The sequence below is a fragment of the Pelobates fuscus genome, chromosome 1 (genome assembly GCF_036172605.1).
Source record: "Pelobates fuscus isolate aPelFus1 chromosome 1, aPelFus1.pri, whole genome shotgun sequence".
Lineage (NCBI taxonomy): Eukaryota > Metazoa > Chordata > Amphibia > Anura > Pelobatidae > Pelobates > Pelobates fuscus.
This window is the reverse complement of record NC_086317.1, coordinates 168857126-168878703: the sequence shown is the minus strand read 5'-3', so window position 1 is coordinate 168878703 and position 21578 is coordinate 168857126. Positions and strand designations below refer to the sequence as shown.

Sequence of the window (21578 nt, the reverse complement as noted above, 5' to 3'; positions counted from 1 at the left end):
CAAACCATTCTATGAATATAATAATCAGATATGTTCCATCAGTGATATAGATTTACCTTGACATACAAAGTTATATGGAGATTTCATTGGATCCGATTTATTGGTTATGATAAAAATATGTAGGAAGTGTCAAATGTCCTTTTCTGATCCAGACAATCATGTCGTTACAGTTCCATTTTGATTTTATGACTTCTATGATGACATGACTTCTATTTGCAGGTCTGTCTTACCGCTGGCTACTCAATGAGTTTCCCTCATTCCTGAACACTGATTCCCGGCGCTTCATATCCCAGGTGACTGGTAATTTGTACATTGCACGTACAGAATCAGAGGACAATGGGGGATATTCCTGCCTAACCACCAGCCATATCTCTTTTACAACAAAGAGTGTTTACAGCACCTTTTCCAAACTCATTATCACACCAGAAGGTCAGTACTTGCTCAGTCTGGAGAAATAAGATTCTTGGTATGGCTATAATTTCTCTGACATTAACCAATAATTGCAAAATGTATTCACATCTTTTAAAAAGTAAGGCATTATCTATCAGTCAAAATTAAATGCATGTACTCGAATAGAACCTTAGCTAAGGATTGTAATGTCAGGCAATTGCCACTATCTGATATGATATTGTTCTGCCTCTTTGGTCAGTAAACATGTCACCTGGTGTATTGATTTTATTCTGTTCTGAGTGACTGAGAATACAAAGCATAAAAAATATACAGAGTTGTTTGGCCGGGTTGAGCTTACAAAACATCATATTACATTGAAATCTGATCCATTAATATCCATTGATATAAGGTGGGGATTGTGAGGAGTGAGCAGGGATCCAGGGAGGTTATTAGAGAATATGGCTATACGAGTATTATGTTTATAGTTTCCCATATGTAATATGATACAAGGCTGATCTTTTAAAATACAGATTAGGGAACAGTGCACACACACAAAATACAGTTTTACATTTTATAAGGCTACTTAAAAATTGCCTATATTGGCAAACAAATAGAGGGATTCAACTGCACCATATGGCCATATTGTGTTAAGCCCACCACTATGTCACAGTACCCCAATATCCGTGGGGCCTACGCTAATTTAACATGGATGATCTCTTGTCATGCAGCTGAGCCCCGCTTGTTTGCTCCAAATATTAAAGTGCGCTTCCCTGCCGAGTCATACACTGTATCAGGCCAGGCGGTGACTTTGGAGTGCTTCGCATTTGGCAAGTGAGTATTCCACCATATTGTCTACTCCAGCAGATGACTTGACCTTTTTAATGGAGAATGCGATGCAGAGAATAATGTCTCTTGTTAATACTAATAAACAATGTACATGTTTAAGGTGATAATAATGAAATGAACGATACCAAACATGTTTAATTAAAATTAAAGCAAATTAATACAATGCTGATAACAGATGCAAAGATCGTATCTTGCATACTGTAGTGCACATGCTGTGCATGTACAGGAACACCCTGTCTCCAATTGTTTAGCACTTTGATTACTCAGGCTATTAACATTGTCTAGGACAGGGGTGCCCAAAAGGTAGATCCCCAGATGTTTTAAAAGTACAGTTTCCATGATGGTTTGTCATTCTAAAGGCATGCAAAAGCATCATTGAATTTTTGTTCTACAACATCTGGGAAAATACCTTTTGGGCACCCTGGTCTAGGGCAGGCATCGGCAACCTTCGGCTCTCCAGATGTTTTGGACTACACCTCCCATGATGCTTTGCCAGCATTATGGGTGTAAGAGCATTATGGGGGATGTAGTCCACAACATCTGGAGAGACGAAGGTTGCCTACCCCTGGTCTAGGGTATAGCTGCAAGACACCTGGAATATCACCATGTTCACTTACTGCGCATGGGTGAGATTTTTGCAGACCATACAACTTTATTCACATTTCTATTTTGTTCTAGATTATAGAGTACAGTGAATCGATCCATTTACCTTATTACTTATGTGTGGCAATAGTAAAACCTCAATTTCCCTTTTGATACAGGTGGCAGTAGTGATATAATAAAATGTATGTACACTCTGGTAACTCAAGATGAAGCATTTAATTCCCATGTATGTGCAACATAGCTTTACACTTTCATGTCCGCATGTTAAAGTAAAACCTACTGCATTATGATTTACAGTTTCATGTTCTACTTGTCCTATTTTACAAATAAATAAATCTTCAATGCTCTTTCAAGTGCCCTAGACCAGGTTGACTTGAAAAGCTTTCAGCCTGTACTGAGGTTCTTACCACTACTTCTGTTCCTCTACCAGCCCAGTGCCGAGCATTCAGTGGAGGAAGGTTGATGGCCCACTTCCCCCTCGTTGGTTAGTGTCCGATTCTATTCTTCATATCCCAAGTATCAGCTTTGAGGAAGACGGAACATATGAGTGTGTAGCTGTGAACTCAAAAGGCCGGGATACACACAAGGGACAGGTTATAGTACAAGGTATGCCGGTAGTGCAATCTATTAGTAAGATTTTACCGTATTTTTGTCACTGTTAATTGTTGTTTTCTCATTTACTTATATTCTAATTACAACTAGTAATGTTCTATAACTGCTCCACTAACCAAGCTCTCATCCACCCACTCACCTCTGAACATTTGCCATTCATCAACCCACTGCTGTATTATGTAATTCATTTCCAGAAGAATACAGTTCTGGCTCATAGCAGTATTTTTAAATATATAACGGATTAATAAAACAATATATACTTGATTATGGTGTTCTGAGTAATGTCTGCAGATTGCAGTTTATTGCCTAGACTTCAGGCAGTCAAAACGGTATTATACTATTTGTTAAACGTTGATGTGATTGAGAGGCATCAAGAGTGATAGTGATAAGCCAAAGAAAAATATATTGAAGTGGGAGCAACAAGGTATGGAGAGGGAATTGAGATGAGAGTGCAGTGGATCTGGGGGTTTTCTGGTAAGCTGAGCAGAAAAATCCAGGAAAGGACTGAGCCTGGTACTGATGGATGGTAGACAAACAGTAGAAGAGGTCGTATGTAGAGGTGGGAACCAACAAATCACTGGAGACACACTCGGAAATACTCACTAAATTGTGGTATAGGGCAAGAATACACAATACTAGGACAGCATTTGGAGTATTGCATGCAGCCATTTCTGTTCTCTATGATCATATGACTGTGGCATCAACACAGAAGTGCACAATTAACAATCAGTGTAAAGCAAGCCATAGTTTATTCTTGATGGTTCTTTTTCAGCGTGACATTGTGAGACAGGCAGCTTTGATTGTGAATGCTTTTGGTCTATATCCCATTATCAGAGGGCTCAGGGGCATGCCAAAAATGAAAAGCCTTTCGAGTACCAGGGCATACCTGTTAAAATAATTCTGATGACACTATGGGAAGCAAGCAAACATGATCTAATGATAAAACAAATCATGTAGTTAAAGAATGAAAGTTGGGCCAGTAAACCAGTTAGTATCAGTGTAGGATTAGCTTTGGTCATACATTTTTTGAAAATGATGAAAAAGGGAGCGAGCAGACGTTTCTAGGTGTGCTCCATAGATATTGCAACTGAGACAAATGTCAACCACAGACAGAGCTGCACTAGATAAGTTGGATTATAAATGGAATACATATGAAGGATTTATAAGACCTTTAGGTGTGGTATTATACAGTACAGGATATAATTTTTTTAGAGAAACTGTCACTTCTCTGAACTTTACTCCATTGAATACAACATTGAAACGTGTGTTAATATTCTAATAAAGATTTAGCACATGATATAATGTTTCAAACATTGCAAATGAGGAGGAGGAATAGAATTCTATTTATGATTTCTATATGCTGACTGCCACGTGCAAAGGACAGAGCTTATAACGATGATTTACAGGGAGTTAAGATGGAGGCACTTTATTGCTGGAAAGAAATTTGGATTTACACATGTCATTTTATTTCTTAAACCTCAAAAATATATATTTATGAAATAAGGGCATAAGTTGTTATATTAAAAATCCTGGGGAGTGACAGGCCCCCTTTAATAGTAAGCACATTTTTCTAAGTTCAAAGAAAAGTCTGTAGTTTCCATTTAATGGTATTTATGATGCATACATCATGTTCATTTTTCACCTTTCTGTCTCTCAGCCCAACCAGAGTGGCTTCAGGTTATCTCTGATACAGACGCCAAGATTGGATCTGATCTTATGTGGAACTGTGCAGCTTCTGGGAAACCGCGTCCTACAATCCGCTGGCTGCGCGATGGGAAACCACTGACGTCACAGGTAACAAATCCACATTTAAATGTACATGGATATTTACCAAGACAGGCTTCACAAATGTTCAAAACTAGTAATACATGGTTTTACATGCAAATATCTGACTTAATCAGCTTTGAAAAAAGGTCAAGTACAGTACTGGACTATTACATATAAGAGACAGGTTCCAAACTAAGGGAGCCTTAAAAATTAGCCAATTTTATTGATATTGATTTAACAGCACAAAATAAAAAAATAAAAAAAACTGTCAACTCAAAGCCTTCTGAAGACATTTAAAAAGAATGAATAGACATAATGTTAGATATAACTTTAAAAAAGAAAATTAGCAACTGAGAGGCCGTGAAGTCATAACAGAACTCATTGTCTTTCAAGACATATACCATACATAACATATCAAGGAAGCTATATTATAAGGTTCCGTGTAACATGTATTTTTACATTTTTGGTGGAAATGCCCCTTCAGGAATCATTTTATTATAATATCCTAATATGAATTGACATTTTCTGTTTGCTGTTTGTTACTAAAGTTAAATTCTTTATTAAACACTACCTGCTTTTATTTAAAAAACCTTCCATATAAAAAGAAAACCAGATTAAGAAAAGACAGATAGTAATGGGAAAATGCATGGGTATTATCCTGTGTATATATTTGATTTAAATGCGTAAAACACATAGGTTACAGGTCTGCTTTGTTTGTTTTTTTACTGAAAAAAAAAATGATTTCTAAACTGCTGCACAGACTCGCATTGACGTATCGAATGGGCAGTTGAAATTCACCAATCTGAGTCTGCAGGATTCTGGAATGTACCAATGTGTGGCTGGCAACAAGCATGGAGCAATATACACAAGCGCAGAGCTTACTGTGCAGGGTGAGTTGAAAAGGACCAGTACGGTCTCTACAAGGTGGGAGGGTAACACTGAGTACATTTATTTTTATTTTTATTTATTTATTTATTTATTTATTTTTTTAATTATTTATTTTTGTAGTGCATGAAAATATAACAAGAGGGCTTGTCATGCCCCAACAGCATTGACAAGTATATAACCAGACATATGTTAACAGTTGGTCAGCATGTGGAAAGATCAGCACAATTTTTATATAACATAAACAGATTAAGCGTTCCTGTCTAACCGATCCATGCATATGCTTGTTGGCAGGAACTTTTCTAGAAATGCTGGGTGAAAGATTGCAGTCTAATAGAGAGTGAGTGCTTACTACGGAAAAGGTAGGTTAGTTAGTGTGAGAGGCCTCTCTACGTATAATACCTATTGAGAAATACTAAAATAAGAAAAATAGTAAAATAATAGAAAATTAAACAGGCTTACTTCTAAGCAAATTAGGTACATAAAATGCTATGATGCTTGGTAAGTTTTTTTTTTTTTTATTTAATATTTTTGCTGTGCATTAAAGTATTACAAACAGGCATGAGGTACCCCAACGGCAGTCCTCAGGCTTTCATATCACTGTTTACATTGTTGGTATATAGGAGCATATGCACAATTTTAATATAGGTAGAGATCAACTATAAAAGTATTGCAGGGAACATTTTGCTATGTATGTAACTATCGCTTAACAAGTATGAAGCGTGAAAGAGAGATATGCAGGTCTCGAATAATCTTATTAGGAAAAGTGTGTGAGATACGTTATACGTGCGTGTGGATTAGACTAAAGCTGGAAGACCTCTCTATAGTGTGAGCAGCTTAAAAAGTGGGAACACAAGACATAGCTGTAGAATATAGGTATTGCAAGGCTTACGTGTCTGGATTTGCATGCATGCAATTAGATCAACAGGTTTAGTGCTTCATAGGTAAGATTGTCAGTCCTGGACACTTGGTTTAACAGGCTTAAACTGAGGGAGTATGGGCCTGGCGCTGACTTGTCTTGAGACTTTACGCAGAGAGTCTCTATCAGCCGATGCCGTCTCTTGTGGGACAGTGAGCCTTGGTCGAAGTGGTGTTGAAGGCTGCAGTAGCGGTGGGCAGTGTGAAGACATCCTTCCAGCCCCAGGCTGTGTTGTAGGCCTGCATCTCGGTGCCACGAACTCTAAAACTACTGGAGCTTGAGTTTCTTCCCCTCTCGGGGGCAATGGAGGGCCTGCTGGACTTTGGCCGCTTGCGGCAATAAAGCCTCATTGCGTGTGGACGATGCGTCCGGGTCTTCACCCTTTTGGCCTTCAGCCCGGGTGGGCTCTGTGGTTTGGGGGTGTGTGGGTTGCCTGTCGCTGTGCCCGAGGGTACACTTCCCTGTCCCTGCCGCCAGCTGCCTCTCTTACCTGCCGTCCGTGCAGGTTTCTGAGTGCTTTGTGCTGCTCTCATGCGGTCATTGAGTTGTGCCCAGAAGCGGCTGAATATTGCGTTCAGGCGCTGAGCGGTGTCTCGTCGGATCATCTTTAGCTGTAGCTGATTCATTGCATGCAGCATGTCGGCGGCTGCCTTCTTCGGGGAGCTGTGTGGGTGCCAGCACTGCTTTCTCTCCGCTTCGCATCCCCGTGTAGCTGGCGGCTCCGGACACACCTTGCAGACCGGGATGACCCCCACGGTCCAAAGGGGGGGGGGGGGGGTTAGGAGGTGAGTAGTGTAGAGGTTCCATGTGCAGGGTTGCCCGCGAGGAGAGCGGCCACCTCTCCCCTACAGGGTCTCAAGTAGGCCTCTAGTCGCTGGTGCCGGTTCCCGGTAAGTAGTGGGTTAACAACTGGTATCCATCGCTTTGCCCGGGTGTCCCCCACGTTTCTGTCACCCTCCAGGTGCTGTGCGTGCATGTTTTTGGGGGTCTTTGCCCCGAATTGTGCCATTGTGCTCAGGAGCTCTGTTGCGGCACGTCCATGCAGCCTGGAGGTTCCGCCCCCATGCTTGGTAAGTTAAGCTAGTGTATCTGCAATATGCATGCAATAATGACTGTATAGACAGGTTAGTACATGTTGCTGATGAATAAAGAGAGCAAACAGGTACATACGATTTTGCAGTGTCCCGACAGCATATGCAATTGTTATGGTTAGAAACATTGACTTCTTAGGGCATAGCAATATAGATACAGTGCACATTTTTATATTGTAACGAGAGGTGTAGGCTAAAACATAAGGGTAGTGCTAGTAAGGGGTACTTTTCTACATTCCCTTCTCTGGTGTCAGGGGATCAGCAGTAGCCAATGTAATCTGCCTGTAATCTGCAAGAAATACTATAGGGAGATGCAAAGAGTTCCGGCAGTTCGAAATTAAGACATAACATAAGAGGCTAGGTTTAAAGTGGACTGTGGGATTGCAGACCAGTCTCTTTCAGCCCATGCCGGTTCGTGGCAAGCCGTCATCCGGGGCGAGATGGCACAGGATGGCGGAGCGGCGATCCCAGGGCGAGGACCCCCTCCAGCCCCAGGCCTTTGTAGAGGGTGGCATCTTCTTACCACTGACTCGAGAACTTGGTGAGTTCGAGGCATTCCCCTTTTGGGTGCAGTGGAGGCTGCCGATGTTCCGTCGCAGCCTGCGGCGGGCATCCTTCCTGCCGGGTGTCGATGCTTCGGAGGTTCTCTCCTGACGACCCTTAGCCTGGGCGGGCCATGTGTGTGTGTGGTGAGCTTGGGGTACGTCGCTTTGCCCAGAATAGGGCGCCTCTTCCCCCCGACCACAGCTCCAGTCCTGTGTGCTATCGGTAGAATCTTACTCTGCTCTCCTTGCTCCCCGGTCAGCTTACCCTGATGTGGCAGGGTTTGCAGGTTTGCCTTAGGCGTTTGCATCCTTCTCCATAGCTTGCGCCAGAATCGGGCGAAGATGGCATCTAGACGCTGCTAGATGTTGCAGGAGCCCTCCAGCTCAGGTAAGAACGTTAAGTCGCATGGTACTTCTGCTGCCGCCATTTTAGGCGCGCCATGTGCTTTGCTGCCTTGGTATTGCCGTTCATCGGTTTGTAGGTTCTGCTCATATCTGTTACTCCCGTCGCTTGATGTGGGCCCAGATGACCCCCATCGGTCCAGGGGGGGTAGGAGGTGAGAGCCCTGAGGGATCCATGTTCAGGACCGTTAGTGTGTGCAGCGGCCGTCTCCCCAACACTCGATTCCCGTTAGGCCTCAGGATACAATGTGGGGTTCCCGGGATGTTACACGCTTGTTCTTGGATTCTATGGATTCCCCCGAGTGTCCCCATCATGATAGCTCCACTCCAGTGAGCAATTGCGCTGTTTTTTGGGGGGTTACCCCCAAATTATGCTGGTGTAAGCAGGAGCTGAGGTTCAGCACAACCGCTCAGCCTGGATGCTAGGCTCCGCCCCCCACACTGAGTACATTTAATGCTGATCATTTTGTTCAATGTGGTATGGACTTGTATGTCTGCACTGTGGCAGTGAAAATGTTTGTTTTACTCTATTTTTCTCATTTGCTATATTCCTTCCAATTCATGTGAATTGCTTATACTATTCTATTAGTTCAGTTAATTAGATGCTACCAATGCCGTCTACCTTTACTTAATGCTTCCAACACCTTTCGCTTATGAAGGATGTTTGTTTCTAGTATTTATAAAAGATAAAACAATGTGTAACACCCCGGGTATTAAATCCTTAATTCTTCGTAAAATAGAAAGTAGTGCCATACAGATGGTACATCTAGATGAAAAGCTACATGTTGTTCTAACAGGAACGTCTGCACAAAATGACTTAAAATGTCACATTTTGCAAGAACTCACACAAAAACCTCTACCACTTGGTAGACCCACATTAGGTTCTTTGTTTTTCTGTTCTACAAGAAGAATCCCCTCCCAGATTGTCACTGTAGGACCTGCTGAAGGAGGCCATGTTTCTCATTCTATATGGTTAATAAAGTATACAATGTAATAGATAGGGATACGTAGAAACATGGTCATATTACACTCTATTAAGAAGTCAACCCAAGGAATACTAAATTATTCTATCCTTAACATGATTAGTAAGTAAAAGGAAATACCTAAATTGTAAGTTTTTGTGATACTTTTTCCACATTCTCATTACTGCAGAGCATGGACCAAATCACACCAAGTCTATAACAATCTCATAGTAAATGCAATACATTTCTGACTATGTATTGCCACTCTTTCTTTCTTGAATTTATACAGAAGGAAAACCCATACAGAGTTGTCAAAACACCCATGCTTTAATTCCAACCATGCATGACAATAAAGTATAGGAGGACAATGTAAGCTTAAACCTCAAGACTTAAAATAATTACCTGTAAAGTGTATGCTGAAAAACAAAAGGAGAGCACATCTAAAGATTCAAGTGGTACAGATTTCACTCATGAAAACCATTTAGTTTACGGCCCATCATTAATGCTATGAACCTTTTCCTTGTGGCCGAAAAAATATTGATTGTGTCGGATTGCTATTGGATGTTGATGCACTCACCACCCTGCCTGAGTTTAAAAAACAATCACTCAGATCATTACATGACCTCATGACAAGCCCTAACAGAGGTAAATCTCCACTTACTGATGGATCAAGGTCCCAGGAGATGCTTCCATTTGCATTAACACTTCAGATAATGGTGTCAGACATGCAGGCAAAATATCGGGGATCACATGACTGTGAATGTTGTAAACAATGATCTTTATCAAAGGCACATTTCGGTGTTAGGAAATCATGGATATGCATTTCAACCTGGAAGCATTCAGTTGGTCTTAATGGTTAAATTAATACAATCTACTACTAAAAAGAATACTAGTTAATAGATCTCACGCATCAATTGAATCCAGTCATTGATTGCAATTTATTTTGACATAGATTATATGATTTTTCTCAACTGCTGATTAGAAGATTTGATCAGGCAGGTATTTGCGTGCTGTGTCATTCTTCAGGTTTTATAATATCTTCCCTGCTCATTCTTTTCTTGGAAGTGTGTATTACATAACGTTCTCCTTTTGTTTTCTCTGTTGTGCTACTTGTTTCTATTAATTGTTAGGTTTGATGAAAGTGAATTTCAAAGACCCTTAAATATTGGATATATTGGATAGACGATGTATGATGACTTTGTTGTCCTTCTACCATATACACACACTATATTCCATAAAATGGAATGTTCACTTTGTTATAAATTAAATCTGATTTCCCCTATGTGTTCTCTCTGACTTGATGTCACATGTCATTCTTGTCATCTAAATCATAAGGTTATAGTGTACTGAAAGGAAAAGAAACACGATATTCCAAAACATTTATTTTCCTTCTGATATCATTAATATATATATACACAAAAAAATAGAAAAACTTTAGAAAAGAATAGCACTCTAGATTCCTCTTCAAATTAAAACATAACTTTAAAAAATTTTTTAGATAAACTGAAACACTCACAATAAAAGTTATTATTATTGGCATTTTATATAGCGCCAATTTATTCTGCAGTTCTTTACAATATTATAAAAGGGGGAAATGTAACCATAAATGAGACAATTACAAAATGGTACAGGAACAATAGATTGATGAGGACCCTCCTCATACAAGTTTTTAGTCGAGAGGTTAAGTTCTAATTTGAAGAAGACCCTTATATCCTTTGTAGGTCTCCTATCAAAAAAACATTTTTTAGCAATAAACTTTCTTCTATTGGTAATATGGTGACTATCATATTATAATATTATAAAACTGCAATATTTGAAAGTGTACCTGGCATGGTAAACACAAGTCAGCATTACATTTTAGAGCATTAAATGTCATCTACACATTACATACTTCCCAATGTCTGGGTCTTGTGAATTGGGGCGCCGGTGGGATGGGAAAAAGGTGGTGGACCAGTAACACGATTGCATCCCTGGCACCACTCAAAAGGGTTGTGCACACGGCCAGAAAGGGTGCAGATCCGACCAAAGGATTGACGGGTCAGTCACTATTCTGCATCTCCAGTAAATCAGTCCTCAGCATAGTTCTTTTAGGATGAGCCATACATTTAGTTATTATTATTATTTTATTATTTATATAGCGCCAACAAATTCCGTAGCGCTGTACAATGGGTGGACTAACAGACACATAATTGAGATCAGACCACTGGACGTATAGGAACAGAGGGGGTTGAGGGCCCTGCTCGATGAGCTTACATGCTAGAGGGAGTGGGGTATAGTGACACAAAGGGTTAAAGTAGGGGAATTAAATAGTTTGTTAGAGAAGGGTTTATTGAGTGCTTGGTATGTCATTTTTGACAGTTGCAGGAAAGGAGTCATGGGGTGGGGGATGAGAAACCTGCTGACAGTGTAATTGATACGCTTTAATGAAGAAGTGAGTTTTCAAAGATTTTTTTAAAGGAGTGGAGGCTGGGTGAAAGTCGGATTGAGGAGGGAAGGGAGTTCCACAGAAGAGGTGCAGCCCTGGAGAAGTCTTGAAGGCGAGCATCAGAGGTGGGGATCCGGGCAGAGGATAGGCGTAGGTCTTGGGCTGAGCGCAGGGGTCTCGATGGGACATACTTGTGTATAATGGAGGATAGGTATGTTGGAGCAGCATTATGTAGGGATTTGTAAGCAAGTGCCAGAATTTTGAATTGGGCCCTATATCTAACTGGAAGCCAATGCAGTGACTGACAGAGCGTGGAGGCATGGGAGGTGCGACCGGACAGGAAAATAAGCCTTGCAGCCGCATTCATTATAGATTGCAGCTGTGCAAGCTGGGAACATGTAAGACCAGTGAGAAGGGGATTGCAATAGTCAAGGCGAGAGAGAACAACAACATGAACCAGTACCTTAGCCGCGTCCGGCGTTAGATATGGGCGGATGCGCGCTATGTTCTTGAGTTGGTAGCGACAGGATTTGGCTATCGATTGGACATGAGGAGTAAAAGAGAGGTCAGAATCAAGAAGAAGCCCTAGGCAGCGAGCTTGCGAGGTAGAAGTGATGGTAGCGCCATTGACTTGGATGGAGACAGACACAGGAGTAGCAGCACTTGAGGGAGGAAAAACTAGAAGTTCTGTTTTGGACAGGTTGAGTTTAAGGAAGTGAGCAGCCATCCAGTTGGAAATAGCAGAGAGGCAGTTAGAAACACGAGTCAAGGTGGGCGGAGAGAGATCAGGGGAGGACAGGTAGATTTGTGTGTCATCTGCATATAAATGATATTGAAAGCCAAAGGAGCTGATGAGTTTACCAAGGGAGGCAGTATAGATAGAGAACAGTAGGGGGCCGAGGACAGAACCTTGCCGACAGAGAGGGGTTGGGGAGAAGAGGCAGTGCCAGAGAAAGAAACACTGAAAGAGCGCTGGGAGAGGTAGGAGGAGCACTAGGACAGAGCAGTATCCCGTAGACCAAAGTTACGGAGAATGTGAAGAAGCTGTTGATGATCAACAGTGTCAAAGGCGGCAGAAAGATGAAAGAGGATTAGGATAGAGTATTGGCCGCGAGATTTAGCAGCAATTAAGTTGTTGGATACTTTGGTCACAGCAGTTTCGACAGAGTGACCAGCGCGGAATCCAGACTGAAGGGGGTCAAGCAGAGAGTTGGATTCGAGAAAGTCAGTCAATCTGGCGTACACAACTCTCTCGAGGATCTTGGAGGCCAATGGCAGTAGTGAGATAGGGCGGTAGTTGGATGGGGAGTTGGGATAAAAGTTGGGCTTTTTCAGAATCGGGGTTACGGTTGCATGTTTGAAGGGTGAGGGAAATGTGCCAGAAGAAAGGGAGAGATTGAAGATGTTAGCGAGAGGAAGAGCAAGAGAGCGAGACAAAGTGTGGATGAGATGCGAGGGAATAGGATCGAGGGAGCAGGTGGTGGGGCGGGAGTACAGGAGCAGAGCAGAAACCACTTGTGCTGTAGCAGGTGCAAATGAGCATAGGATGGCAGGGGGAGTGGGGTTGAGTGTTGTATTGATAAGGGTAGGAGAGAGATTAGAGATCTCTTTCCTGATTGTAGAGATCTTCTCAGTGAAGTGAGATGCGAAGTTTGTGGCGGACAAGGTGGTGGAAGGAGGGGGAGTCACAGGGCGAAGAAGAGCATCAAAAGTGTGAAACAGGTGTTTGGGTTGATGGGACAGTGTGCTTATGAGGGTGTTGAAGTAGTTTACTTTTGCAGAGGAAAGAGCAATGCTGTAGGAGCGCAGCATAAATTTATAGTGGACAAAGTCAGATGCAAAGTGAGACTTTCTCCAGCAGCGTTCAGCAGTTCTGGAACATTTTTGGAGGTAACGGGTCAGCTTGGTGTGCCAGGGTTATAATTGGGGGCGCTTGCTGCGTTTAACTGTAGGAGGTGCCATGATGTCAAGTTGAGAGGAGAGAGTGGAGTTGTAGAGTGTGGTTGCAGAGTTAGGGCAGTTGAGATTTAAGATGGGTAAAAGGAGTGTTTGGAGTTTGGTGGACAAGTGCTGGAGATCGAGGGAGTTGAGGTTTCTGCAAGGTTGGAGAGTTGATGGTGGTGAAATTTTGGTATGGGGTATGCAGATGTTAAATGTTAGCAGATGGTGGTCAGACAAAGGAAATAGAACAGTGGAGAGATCAGAGGTGGCACAGAGATTGGTGAAGATGAGGTCAAGAGTGTTTCTTGCGGTGTGAGTTGCTGAGGTAGAAATCTGTGTGAGTCCAAAGGAGGAGGTTACAGAGAGCAGACGGGAGGTATCAGGGCAGTTGAGCTTGTTGATAGGGATATTTAAGTCCCCAAGTATGAGAGAGGGAGTGCTAGAGGAAAGAAAGTGGGGTAACCAGGAGGAAAAAAGTGTTCAATAAATAGTTTAGGGTGACCGGGGGGGCGATAGATGATGGCAATTCTTAAAGGAGTGGGCTTAAAAAGGCGTGAACTTCAAAGGAAGTAAAGGATAGGGCAGGGGTAGGGAGGATGGGTTGAAAGGTGGGGTTGTTCACGCTACAGAATTCAGCGCTACGGAATTTGTTGGCGCTATATAAATAATAAAATAATAATAATAATAAAGGTACATTGAGGGGACAGAAGGATGCCTACACCACCTCCTTTACAGTCGAGTCTGGGAGTATGGGAGAACTGTAGACCACCGAAACATAAAGAAGCAGGAGAAGCGGTATCGGATGGGGACAGCCAGGTCTCAGTAAATGCCAGTATTTTGAGTGAGTTAGAGATGATGAGGTCATGTATAGCTGTAGATTTGATATTACTACAAATTGAGCGAGCGTTCCAGAGTGCACACTGAATTTTGGTAGAGGAGGACAAACTGCAGGGTATTTGGAATAGGTTTGCAAGGTTTCTGGTTATTTTAATGTGAGCAGATAAGGTGAGGGGCCCTGGGTTGGGAGAGACGTCCCCAGCTGCCAGAAGTAGGAGGAGAGATAGTGACAGGAGGTGTGAATGGGTTTTATATGGGCGGCGACTAGGGTGAGATTGGGTTAGAGCAGGAGAGAGAGAATAGAGAAATGAGTGCAGGGCTTGAGATGAGAGAAGGGGGAAGTGTAGCAAAGAGGGATTAATGTAAATGTGAGTGTGTTGTTGAGGGAAGTGGGTGGAAGGGGATATTTTGATCCTGAGGGAGATGAGAGAGAAGGAGAGGAGGAGACTATAGAGCATTGCTCTGATGGGTAGGTAATAAGAGGAAAGGAGAATGAGCAGAAGTATGGAGGAGGACTGGGTGTTAGGGGTTAAGAAGGTGGATCGTGCTCATTACTGGTAGTGTTTGCAGCTGCTATTTGAAATTATCTAAAGTTGTGTGTGGGATTCTATCTATAAATGTAGTAAGGAACTTGGGGTGGACGGGAAGGAATCTGAGCCCTGTTCAGGTTTGCTAGAAGTGGTCTTTTAAAACTCAGACTGTGGAAGACAGAGATGATAGGGTCAAAACAGGACTGCAATAAAAGGAGGTGAGGATTGGTCAAGCAAGACATTCGGGTGGGTATCAATAAAATAAGGGGGGGGGAGCAGAAATAACAGAGAAAGTCTTTAGAGATAAGCAGAATGTTGAATAACATTTAAGTTAACAAACCAATGATGAGCAGGGCAGGGAGCAACTAGCTTTAGCATGCAGGACAAGACAAACTGCAGAATATATGTACCGTATGTATGAACAAACACTCATTATATCTAATATATATATACACACACACACACACACACACACACACACACACACACACACACACACAGATATAATAAAGAACAAGCACACCCAGTTAAGATACAATGACAAAGAAACGGTGGTTAGAGATACATAGTTTAAAAAATATGCAAGTAGTTAAAATTCAATACAATTATAGGGTCCAGTATTAAGGGTAGATAGTTTCCTCCATAGTCTACCTTGCAGAAACTCAGACATGCATAAGGCCTTTTCCTTCCAGCTGTAGGTGATCTGAGCACTGTTCAGGTTTGCTAGAAGTGGTCTTTTAAAACTCAGTTGATACTGAGACAACAGGTTCACTTTAAGCTATTCCTTAGTAATTTTCATCTAGATTGTAAGTTCCCGTGGGAATAGGACCCTTACCTCCTCCTGTATTTGTTTGTCATATTTTGCCTGAGATGTTTTTCCTTTGTCGTTTTGCTTGTACTAACGTACAGCGCTGCGTAATGTGTTGCCACTTTTTAAATAAAGTAAATTAATCATTATCACTCTCTCAGCTATGGCCCCAGATTTCCGTTTGTCACCTGTAAGGCGTCTGATTCCGGCAGCTCGTGGAGGTGAAGTTACTATACACTGCAATCCACGAGCAGCACCTACCCCAGTCATCATGTGGAGTAAAGGAACCGAACTCCTGCATAATAGCAGCAGGTATGTGGTGTTGTTTTACAATGTGTATGCATGTACCCAATGGAAGTGGAAATAAAAAGGGATAAAATTAATGTGAAATTGAAAGAGATAAAAACAGAGAGAAAAGTCCATTAAAGGACCACTCTAGGCACCCAGACCACTTCAGCTTAATGACGTGGTCTGGGTGCCCGGTCCAGCTAGGGTTAACCCATTTTTTTATAAACCTAGCAGTTTCAGAGAAACTGCTATGTTTATTAATGGGTTAAGCCTTCCCCCAAATCCTCTAGTGGCTGTCTCATTGACAGCCGCTAGAGGCGCTTGCGTGATTCTCACTGTGAAAATCACAGTGAGAGCACGCAAGCATCCATAGGAAAGCATTGCAAATTCTTTCCTATGCGACCGGCTGAATGCGCGCGCAGCTCTTGCCGCGCGTGCGCATTCAGCCGACGGGGCGGAACGGAGGAGGATCGGAGGCAGAGATCTCCCCGCCTAGCGCTGGAAAAAGGTAAGTTTTACCCCTTTTCCCCTTTCCAGAACAGGGCGGGAGGGGGACCCTGAGGGTGGGGGCACCCTCAGGGCACTATAGTGCCAGGAAAACGAGTATGTTTTCCTGGCACTAGAGTGGTCCTTTAACAGCAAAAAATTATGTATATATATTTTTAAAATACATTTTGCCTTACTGGTTGTACAGTCCATTCATTAGTCAATCAATTCTGTGAAGATGAAACATGACTTGCAACATTTAGATCTATTGACTCAGTTGGGAACAAATCAAAAACACAGCTGAGCTGGAGATTTTTCTAATTTACCTCTTTCACCCCTTAAGGACCAAACTTCTGGAATAAAAGGGAATCATGACATGTCACACATGTCATGTGTCCTTAAGGGGTTAAGTCTATTTTCTCATGCTGGCTACTGCTTAAAGCAAAATGTGATTGTGTAATAAACATATACATGTTTTTTTTAAAGGGATACTACAAGCATCACAACCATTACAGACCACTGTAGTGATTATGAAACTACATGGATTACATCGCTGTATGTAAACCATTTTGTACCATCAGGCCTGCAGATGCTGGATGACGATTCTTCCATCCATTCATTGTCTGAGAGCACAGGGAGCTGGCTGCACTCACCTGAACATGCATAAATAGGGTGCTGCTGGAAGCCAATTTATATAATAAAAAAGAAAATCCAGCACACTCCCTTATCCACTAAACAGCAACTTCGGTACTGACAGATTTTGTTAGTTGTTTAAAAACACCTCATCTAGGCAAAAAATAATGGGGGTTTAGTTACATTATATGATCATACATTGCATAAGCCAGACACAACGTCAATGTACCCCATCTTTGGCAGGTCCTACTCTAACAGCCTAATGTCTGCTTCATCAGCTACTTACTTGGGGGAAATTTTCCATCTGGAGTTCTCTGTAGTACAGGGCTAAATAGGGCCCTGGGATGAGGCACCTGTGACAGGGAGGGGTGCAAAACCAAGGAGCTGTCTAGACTCACAAATAAATATATATATATATATATATATATATATATATATATATATATATATATATAAATAAAGCTAAGTGCTCTCAGCCAATGAATGAAAGTCTGTGCACAGAATTGACATTAAACAGCCTGGAACTCACATTCTGGGCTGGCTAATGATGCTGCTGGAGGTGGAGTTACATCTTCAGCAGCTAGCCTAAATATCTCTGTATATGCAGCATTTTGTACTGAAATAATACACGCACAGTCTCCTTAAAAACACTAAAGTGGTCATGCTGCTTGGACCAGCCATTTAATTTTTTTCTTGTAAAACAACATATGTACACAAAATAAACAGCAATATGTACATTTCTATACAATATGTTCTATTTGACAGAGTGACAGTTACATCTAATGGAACATTAATCTTAAAGAATATATCTCGCTCTGATGAAGGGAAATATACCTGCTTTGCAGAGAACTTTATGGGCAAGTCAAACAGCACTGGAACCCTGAGTGTGAGAGGTAATTGTTCCAAAATCAGTCTTTTAATCCAGCCTAGTCCAATGGCTCACAATCATGTCCCCAAAGCACAACAACACAGCACAGTCCAGGATTTAGACATTTTATTAAAAACATTTCTAAATCCTTGTGGTGCACATTAAGGAGTGGGTTGGAAGCCATTGATTTAAGTAATAGTTTAATGTAATAACATAGAAATTAAGAAACCTTGACTATTTAAGTTGGACAACTAACAAGAAGACAGTGTTAGGAGTTAGTTTAAATTATAGCCGTTACTTATGTTTAGCAGATACTAAGCAGGTTGGGTTTTTGTTCCTTTCCATTCAACTCCCTCACAGCTGATACTTACATATTGGGGAAAACATGTATTATGTAAAAATAACAAACTCAAGGGGTGGATTTATGAAATTGTCTGTAGAATTTCGCAGTTCCTTTCACACTTATAAAGGTGTCTTAATTGCCATGCAAACCAGTGAAATCAACAGGTACATTACACTCGGTTCCATAGCGAATGGATAGTTTAGTGATACTTAAAGCAGCTGTTACCTTGCAGTGGAGTGGCTGTAGGTTGCAGAGAAAGGTGAGTTTTACTTACCTAAAGCTGTCCCACACGGCTGCCACCATATTCTTTTGTGGGATCCTCTTCTGCTCCTTGCACGTTATCTGCCAGAAGCCCACATCAATGCTGCACTTTCGCCCATGCTTTGGGGGCTTAAGAGCAGTTCTATGTCTTATGATAATGAACTTTGTTTTATGATATCTTTTGAAAATTCTATCACAGTCAATGTGAGTATTTCATAAAGATTTTATCATTATAGTGGTGACAGTGCCGTTTTCATAAATCTCCCATTTGATGGCCACCAAGTTCTCAGCCCCTCTCAGCACCATGTACAATGTTATAAATAGACAGGAAAGGGAAGGTTTGAAATGTAGCAAATTTTTTAGTCCATTCCTTCCTGTGTTTATGATCGTCTAGCGTAGATATAAAGGCTGTAATGTGATTCTGACTGGATTTTAGAAAAATCATTAAACTAAATAAATACTCTCTGTCTACTTCTCATAGAAGCCACAAAGATCACCCTTGCTCCATCTGGCTCAGACATAAACCAGGGAGAGAATGTTACTCTGCAGTGCCATGCCTCCCACGACCCATCTATGGACCTGACATTCACATGGGAAATTGATGGACTCCCCATTCATTTTGATAAAGAAGAGGAACATTACTACAGAGCAACAGGGGTGAGGATCCATGAACAGCCATGCTTCACATTGGGTTATTCCTATCTGGGTTATTTACTAAAATGAGAATTCAAAGTGAATTTCAGTTTTAAGGCCATAATAGCCAAACTGAAAACGTAGCTGACTTAGAGAATTTTCAGCTGTTTTTTTTATTTACTTTATTTTATTATTTTCGTTTTTGGTTTTGCAGCTACAGAGATGAAAGGACATATATATCATCAGGTGGAAAACGTAAAGATGCTGAGCAACGCAACAAATTAATCAGATGAATAAAGTAACTACACATTTTTAGGAAATTAGTAGGCAGAGTAGGAAAATTGCAACAGCACAGTGCATATAACAAAAAACACAGGTTAGAACTAACCCGCTGAAGTTGCCAATAAGCCAGTAATATAAGAGTGCCACAGATAAAAATCCAAAGAATATAAAATTGCTCAAAATAATAAGTGAAAACAACTTGATACTCCCTCACATGTGCCCTGAATGATACCCAACCTATTCCTCACACTAGAAGAGTTCAGTCCTTTAGGCATTAGGCAAAATGTTGAATGGACAGTCGCACTGGAACATATTTCCCCTCTTGGAGACCAGGATAACCCCCACTGGTCACGAGGAGGAGGGATTGGGACACAGGTGATGTGGCTTCAAGGGCTCAGGTCACTCCCAGCCAGGAGATCAGCCTCTTCCTACCACAGGGTGCACCAGCCCACGCAGTCCAGAGACAGGAGCTCAGTGAATTTGTCTGAGAATGCTAGTGAAAGTCACTAAAAGTGAGCCCAATGTAGCTTATGGTCAGGTAGGTAAGAACCAAAGTTGTAGAAGGTCAGACGGTCACCAAAAGATCAATTTGTTATATTCATAAGGTTATTGAGGAGCTCTCTCAAAGCACATCTGTTCGGCTTTGCAGTCAGGCCCGCATCCTGTAAATAGAGACTTTTTGAAGAACTGCAAAGGGAATTGTGAATACAAACCGCAATCACCTAATTGGAAAAAAAACAGCTCAGTTGGAGAGTTTGATTAGGAAATTGCATTATAGCCAGTGTCTCCATGGGGCAGATTTTGCTAGTCCTTGCAAAATCACTGATAAGGGTGGCTGATATGCTAGTCTTTTTCATTGTGGATTTCATTAACATTACACTGTAATATCGCAAATATGGTACAAGAATAGAAATCAAAACAGCCAAACCACCCCACTTACATAAAATGATTATTTAGAAATTAAATTGTTAGCAGAGTGAACTTCTTTTCATCACCCACACCATGTGGAGAAGAAGTGGGGTTTGACGTATCTTAAGCTGTTTTCCCCAAGACATTTTATTGGGGTGCATTTCTTTTAAGCTCCTGTGACTAGGGTCTGCTTACTTTTTGTTTCTACCGACTTTAACTTATTAGTCACAATTTATTCATTTGATCTGTTTATGCTTTATACACCCATTGTACAACATTATAGTATACGTTACTGCACAAACATACACAAATCCATGTATGTAATTATATATGTACATACCATGAATAAACCTTAGGCAAAGAATGGAGTAAAAGAACAGCATTGCAACATGCGTTTCAATGAGGTGCTTGCAGGTACTGATCATATTATTTTTAAAACTTGCAGATTTTTGGCAATAGTGAAGATATCAATCCAGTCCTTGCTGCTTAAGGGACTATTAGAAAAAAAATGAATTCTGTAATTAGAGAACATATTTTAAAGTAATACAGCGTGTTCTTTAACCCCTTAAGGACACATGACATGTCTGACATGTCATGATTCCCTTTTATCCCAGAAGTTTGGTCCTTAAGGGGTTAAATAGGAAAAACATCTTGTACAGTGTAAATTAATAAATAATATGGCCAATGGCTTAATGTGCAGCCCCCGAGATTTACCATCTCATAAAATATTGCCCTGCTACTTTTCTACATACTGACTCAACTAGGGAATCATTTATCTAATGCCTTTCTGACCTCACATACAGAATAGATAATGGAAACAGCCCAGATCTGTAACCTCATATCCCCCAGACCTCTCTTGGGTACAACATGTGGTGATTTCAAACATTGGTTAGTATCTACTATCTCACCACATGCTTTCCATGAACTCTAAAAAGCTCCCCTTCCATATTTAATGAACTGCTATATAGACTATATATGGATTGATTACTCAGTAGTTAAAAGGCATTGCAAACTCAGCAAGCTCCATGTGTTGTCGCTGTGCATATCCAACATACAACCCAAAGTATAATGTGGTAGTCGAATAGGTAGTTTAATTAAATAGTTTCCAATACATCAAAATGTGTCCATGTTTCAGCTCAGCAGAACCCACAGTGAATCTGAACCATATGGTATCGATTGAACTGTAAATGTTAGGTGTCCCATTCACTTATGTTTTTAAATTATACCCCAACATAGAGACCTATTGGACTAATATGCAACACTACTGTTTGCGTTCTATGGGACAGTGTCTGACTTCGTAAAGCTATTTAAG

The 21578-nt window shown here is 41.3% G+C and overlaps 1 protein-coding gene across 1 annotated transcript in view; it reads left to right on the top strand.

Annotated features, from left to right (window-relative positions):
* The window catches only part of CNTN2 (contactin 2), a 91973-nt gene that overhangs the window by 24407 nt on the left and 45988 nt on the right, over positions 1-21578 (top strand). Inside the window, exons 6-13 of the mRNA XM_063452168.1 lie at positions 220-429; positions 1119-1221; positions 2270-2445; positions 4109-4245; positions 4979-5108; positions 15725-15875; positions 17736-17863; positions 18924-19099. Coding sequence (XP_063308238.1) covers positions 220-429; positions 1119-1221; positions 2270-2445; positions 4109-4245; positions 4979-5108; positions 15725-15875; positions 17736-17863; positions 18924-19099 — 1211 coding nt within the window. The remainder of the gene's footprint in view (positions 1-219; positions 430-1118; positions 1222-2269; positions 2446-4108; positions 4246-4978; positions 5109-15724; positions 15876-17735; positions 17864-18923; positions 19100-21578) is intronic.